A 6,694-nucleotide genomic window follows, 5' to 3' on the forward strand; every position below is an offset into this window, starting at 1 on the left:
TCCCTGCTTTAGACTCTCGAATCGGTTTTAGATACATAATTTGCATTCGTAGATAATTTTCTCACATCACTCGATTCTAATTTGTGGCTTATTGGTAATCTTTCAATAGTTTAATCCATTTTTATGGTTCATTTGTTAATTCAGAAATTTTGTTCTTATTTATCTTTTGTTCAAGCTTTTTTTTTTGTTAGATTTTAATATTTTCCTTGTATGATCTTAAATAGCTAATTTTGATTATGGTTGTAAACATTCATTGTAATTTTAAATATTTTTTATTTTTATTAAAATTAATTACTTTATATATATATATAATAAAAGAGTATTATACATTAATTTTTTAAATTATGATATCATAATCTATATTTGATACGCTCGTATTTGAAACAGAGATGGACTTAGAGGGGGTCGGCCGCCTCCTAAAAGTTTTAAATTCCTATATAATTTAGATATTTTCTATGTATTTTCTGTTGAAAATCTATTTTCGCCCCCTCTCTAAAATGTTATAAGTTCACCATTTCTAACATAAAATCATACGTCCATCCCTGCATGTATTTGTAAATAAAGGAATGCATGAAGTGTATGCTATTATGACCATTTCAAAATACATCCTTTTACAGCCTGATGTCAGTTTAAATTTTACCTTCTTCGTATCTAAAGAAAAATGGTAAATGTACGAAGCAGAAATTCGGAAGTATTGAACTATGTGTGTGTCCATTCATGTCACCAATTTTTCTGGGTGTGAACTACGCATAATTAATCAAATGAAAAGCAACAATTCTATCCATTTTGCATCATTTGCTTTGCCTGTTTTTCTGAAAAAATGAGCCAAGAAAGATCAACCCCGGCTGTCTACCATCCCCTAAACAACAATGTAAAAACAAGAAAATCTGCGGCAGACATCCTCAGAAGCCTTTGCTACTTTGGCAATGTTCATAACATCAAAGTCCATTGCTAGTTTTTTCACCAGACCCTCGAGCATCTGCATGAAAGATTTGGTTTTATCAAAAAAGTCAAAATTACAAGGAAAATAAAAAGGTGAATCAAGTAAAGCAACAATAAGTAAAAATATGATTGATTATAATCCAAGAAGCTCACCGGTTCCACTTAGACCTGCTTTGCATTATACGAAAATACACATTTAAAAATAGTTTGAAAATTTTATTGCATGTTTCTTCAAAGAAAGTTGCTATAGTTTTAAAAATATTTTATTTCCTATAAGATGAAACAAAAAAAAAATGCATATATTATAGCATTTTAAAACCAAACAAGCCAAGAAAAAGAAGGATCATTATTATAGCCTAATCAAGTGGAAAGGAACAAAGTGTTTAATATTAAAAGCAATGTTTTTTTGGGGGGAATTCTGTTATGCTGCAGTGCATGACAAATCCGAATGACAACAGGGTCGATCAAAACAACCATGCTGAAGGTAAGAAATTGGAGATAGAAGACAATACCAATGACCCAATGGCAACTAAAGCTCGAAATCTTGAATCAACTTCTAGATTTTCCTGCTCAGCAATCTGTGCCAGATGACAATACAATGAATAAAGTTCAGGATTCACATGGCTGAAATAGTCATTAAACAAACTATCAGTGTAATCCACGGCTACAAGCATGATTGAATTCTTGGAGAACAGAAATCAAAACGGAAATCTATTATGGAAATACGGGATTCAATTCCAACACTAGGGAATAATAGAACAAGGATAACCTCTAAAGCTGCTGAAAGAACATGGGATTGACCTTCTTCATCCTTCTTTTCAATTAGCAGCACTGCATAACTGTGAAGCACACCCATGATTACTTACATCAGAGAAAGTGATCCATTGTGATTATCATTAAAAAATAAAAACATGAATCAAGCAATAGACCAATAAAAGCAATTTATAAGGATATTTTAGTGACAAAGCAACACAAAATAGCCAGCAATATAGTAGTAACACCCCCACCCCTAACCTCTTCAAATGTCAAAACCCATAGAAGTACAAAAGTTACAAAAAGTAAGGAAAGGTCGACTATTAAATTTTAGGACAAACAATATTTAAAAGATGCGGCACAACCATTAAACTGTCTCAAATGGTTTCATTTGAACAAATCCATGTATGCATGTTTACATAAACGGAATGCTTACTTTAGTATCAGTGTAGAATAAGCCAACTGTAAATTCTTGTTTGGAGATGCAAGACAACTTAAAAATGCATCAAGAATCTGCAAGAATAGCAGAAAATAAACCCTCTAAAATCAATACCGAATTCGTAGATATAAAACATCCATCAAGGCACACATGATCATTATTTTCACATCAACGACAAGTTATGTAAGGAGTTCAATATCCCTACTCAGTACTCAGAAGGCCAAGTTAAAAAATTTGAAAGGTTAATAGAGGGAAACTTACATCACATCGATGCTTTTGCAGCCATAAATAGTAGCTTGAATTTTTGAAAATATTAGTTACAGCACGGATACTGGTTAAAAAATTTGCTGGAACTGCAGGTTCGGTAGTGACTTTCATAATCATTTCCATTACCACATCTAGTTCAGGTCATAAATTAGAGGTTAGAACTTAATATAGGATATAACAAAGAAAAACAGTTGCACACAACATGATCTACTATCTGATGTATAGATTTTAAACGAGATGTTTATGCCAGAGCAACTAGAGGTCCAACTCAGACCAACTAGTTTATAAAGCAGTCCATAGAGGTTTCATCAATAAAATAGGAGCTAACCTGTTCATTGGAGCATTGTCAAATAAAATTAGGATAGATTCATATATAGTTCTTTGGCTAAAATATAGGTTTCGAGGGACTTTTCCAGTTGCAACAATTACCTTTCAAAAAAAGGTATAGTAATACAGGACAATTTTTAAGCTACGTACCATTGACTTCAACATGCCTGAGAAGTACAGTTGCCCCATCAGGGTGCAGGACAATCATCCTCAGAATGTCAATAACTGCAGATATAGAAGCAAGCCACTGGAACGGTGAAATAATGAATTTGAAACATTTAAGGAAGACTATAGCTGACATAAACAAGAATAGAGCTCTCTAAGATCAAAAGTCAAACAAAGGATGGTAAACAAAATCAGCTTTTCAAATAGAGTGTTGCTTAAATTAGAATAACACCCCAATACCAAAGGAACAATTTAAATAAGAGGCCACAAACAAAAAACACCCCCATACCGAAGAAACAATATAAATAAGAGACCACAAACGATTAAGCTTAAAAGCTTCTCCACACTAACCAGGAAATATCATTGCAAGCGGCAATGATTTCAGCAATTTCAGCAACAAGGCAATGTCAACATCAGCAAACGTGCTCGAATGGTAGTGTGATGTGTCCTTCAGAATTTTAACAATAGCGCCCAGTCTAGATATCTTCGGCTCTGTCAGAGACAAGTCCTTTTTTTCCTTCACGAGAATGTCAATTGATCCATTATATGGGAAACTCAATATAAGAGAACAGCAATGATAACAATGGTACAGAAGGCGGCAGCATAAGGAAACAAGGCAGGTCCCAGATAAATAAAGTAATGCATACAGAATATTAGGTAGCTAGTTAAAACTTGTCTCTTTGAAACCAAAGGATAAATCTAAAACCAGGGATGAAGACTATTAAGGAAACCATTAGGGTCTGATATATGAGAATGAGCTATCACATAACAAAATGATGTATAAGATGAATCAAAAGTTAAACAGTGAGAAAATATGATGAAGAATATATTGGTGCAACATGATACTATCATAGAAAAAAATATGCATAAATGTAAATAAATAAATAAAATGATTGATTGCAGAATCTACCGAGTCAGCCAGTAGAGTGTTGTTGAATTCTGAAATCTTTTTGAGGATGCCATCAAATTGAGCCGCATCAAAAACCAGCATTCCCCTCTGGAATAAAAAATAGAGAATAATCTAAAACAAGATCTCATCGGAACTAGAAGGTTAAAAACAGCTAAGAGATGCAATAATGATAGTTTACACATAGGTGTGGAGTGCAAGAATACTCAACAATGTTAACCAAAACAAAAGCTTTGATATAGTTCTTTGACGTATTTTAAGCAATCAATTCCATCTAGAAGGATATCCTTCTAGGAGAGAAGAAACGAGTTAGATTTTAACAGCTAATAGATGCAGTAATGATAGTTACACATAGGTGTGGAATGCAAGAATATTCAGCATTGTTAACCAAAACAAAGATATGTATTTTAAGCAATCAATTCCATCTAGAAGAATATCCTTCTAGTAGATAAGACACGAGTTAGATTTTAACATCTACTTAGTACTTGTATGTGTTATGTGCTTAAAGAAAGTGAGTAGCAACAAACCTTTGGGATATGCTTGAAGGTGGGTTTAGCCGATATACCTGCATACAAAATTAACGAGTATATGTATCAAGGCTCAAAAGAAATTCTGCTGTTGGTAGAGTTGAGAGCAGATCTGCTAGAAAAAGAAACAATAAGAAGTATCTATATGTAATTTAATTTTTTAAGCAATTACAAACCAGAAGTATTTGATGGCTGTCCAGGTACATAAGCACTCGCTGCAACGAAAAACACAAGACGTTGATCATTGCTAACGATCATAGTCACATGGATCGCGGTACGCTCGGTACGGGAACGTGGAACGGGATCGCAATTCGCTAGGTCCCTAAAATTCTGTATGAGGGGGGGTAGACTTCTTTAGGATCGCTCCGGTACAATGTACCATATAAATTGGTACGATGTACCAGTTTCTTAGATAGAGATCAATTATGCATGGCTCCTTTAGGAACAAAATAATTCAAAACTCAAAATCTAATATGCATAAATCCGATTTAAGGACTAAAATAAATTGAATAAAAAATGAGCATGGCTCCTTTAGGAATAAACCCACGCGAACAAAAATGGACCACCCTGGACCCCAATTAAACGGCAGTGTTTAACCAAACTATCTAAAGCCTTTAAAATTTAACCTAAAAATAGATCATAATTATGCTAAACCTAATCCCTTCCCCTACGCCGTTTTGAACCTCTTCTCTTCTTCATCCTCTACTCCTCACACCCGCATGGCCGAAAGTCTTCACAGCCCCAGACCCGAGCAACTTCGAACCCTCTTCTCTTCCATCACCTGAGAAGGAAACCCAAAAGGCTTCGATCATCGATCATCAGCCCCGACGAGGAGCTGTTTTGAAACGGTTTCCCCTCTCCCCTTATTCTCCTCTGATTTTTTCTCTCAAACCCCCAATCCCTTTATTTTTTTGATTGCATCTCCTCTTATCCCTGCTGCAAAACTACGATGTACCGAATCGCGATTTTGAAACGATCCAATCGCAATTTTGAAACGATCCGAACGCGTTCGTACCGCGTTTTGGATCGCAACGTTCAGTACGTAGATCGTGGCCAAATGAGCGATTTATGTAACTATGCTAACGATTAGCCAGCAAGAGTAAGATCCTCATAAAAGGCTTCCAACAGGGATAAAAAATTATTATACTCACCGCCAGTATATGGATCTCGGAATGTTGGATCAATATTGAAATCCTTTTGCCCAGTATTTTGAAGTATAAACTCCACAATTTGTTGACGGTAGGAAAGAGGAAGGTTCTCCTTCAGAAGCCATTATCAGCAGTGTCATAAGGGTTATCGGAAAGATAGTAGGTGGCGTCGTGTTACCCTTTAAGGTTAATATTGCATTCCCAATTTGTAAATTTTAAAAGACATGTTCACTATCATGAATTTTATCATAAGAAATGATAAGGTAGGCCCTGAAATGTTTTTCCTCATCACAAACAATATGGTTATAAATGGTAAACATTGCATGCCTGATTCATAATAAAATTTCACAAAGAATAACAAACTGGAGGAAGACGTGCTTCCTATTGTTCATAAGACAGTAAAAGGCGATACAGTCAAAAAAACAATAATTCTTTTCTCGACTTCTTTTTTACAAAGAACATAGTTAATTTTCACAAAGGATGAGCAACGGGGGAATTAGAGAAGGAAACAACATAAGAGTGACAGAAGGCTCGGACCTTAAAAATCTGAGGGAAATGAATTAATTTTGAAACAACAGAAAATACAAGGCCAAGAATAGAGAGATACCTGATCGATTGTAAGGTAACTTACGTATAGGCTCCCCATCACCAATATCAACATCGAATACTGAGCCAGAATACATAAGTATGAATATATTTATATTTATGTCATTGCCTTAAATGAGTAAGAAGAAAAGCTGCTAACCATAATCATATTGAACTCCATCAAGAACAGTACGGTTCATGCTGTCATCTGGACCGTCAACAACTTCACCAATCTGAATCAGAAAGCAAGAACCACATATAAGAAATTGTAGATGGAAGTGGCAAATGTTAAGCAAAAGTTAGCAACAGCACAGATTGCATCACCAATAAATCGTCCACCAGGAACATCATCTCTATACAGGGGCAAAGCCAAAAAAAATTATGGGGGCCTATTGAATTATATTATATTTATAATACACTTTTTTTTTGGGGGGGGGGGAGGTGCTATTTGACCACCATATTAACTTATACTTTCGGATTTTTAAAAGATATTTAAGTGCAATTTTACCATTTGGAGGGTCAAGGCCACTGCCTGCCCCCTGGCTTCGCCTCTGCCACTATCTAGGGAACAGATTGGTCTTGGAACATTTTAAAAAATAAAGGGCATACTTTTATTTCAAACACAATCTGAAAA

General features: G+C 35.0%; 1 protein-coding gene across 1 annotated transcript; it reads right to left on the bottom strand.

Annotated features, from left to right (window-relative positions):
• Positions 1-859: 859 nt before the first annotated feature.
• Positions 860-5,596, bottom strand: LOC120150891. Its single transcript, XM_039163494.1, has 11 exons — positions 5,479-5,596; positions 4,504-4,542; positions 4,328-4,365; positions 3,804-3,890; positions 3,245-3,410; positions 2,879-2,953; positions 2,396-2,532; positions 2,132-2,208; positions 1,712-1,781; positions 1,455-1,520; positions 860-979 (listed from the first exon to the last, which is right to left on the bottom strand). Exons 4-11 carry the CDS (start codon positions 3,882-3,884, stop codon positions 860-862), a joined length of 792 nt encoding a protein of 263 aa, XP_039019425.1. The 5' UTR covers positions 3,885-3,890; positions 4,328-4,365; positions 4,504-4,542; positions 5,479-5,596.
• Positions 5,597-6,694: the final 1,098 nt, after the last annotated feature.

Source organism: Hibiscus syriacus, unplaced genomic scaffold (assembly GCF_006381635.1).
Source record: "Hibiscus syriacus cultivar Baekdansim isolate YM2019G1 unplaced genomic scaffold, ASM638163v2 tig00111027_pilon, whole genome shotgun sequence".
NCBI lineage: Eukaryota > Viridiplantae > Streptophyta > Magnoliopsida > Malvales > Malvaceae > Hibiscus > Hibiscus syriacus.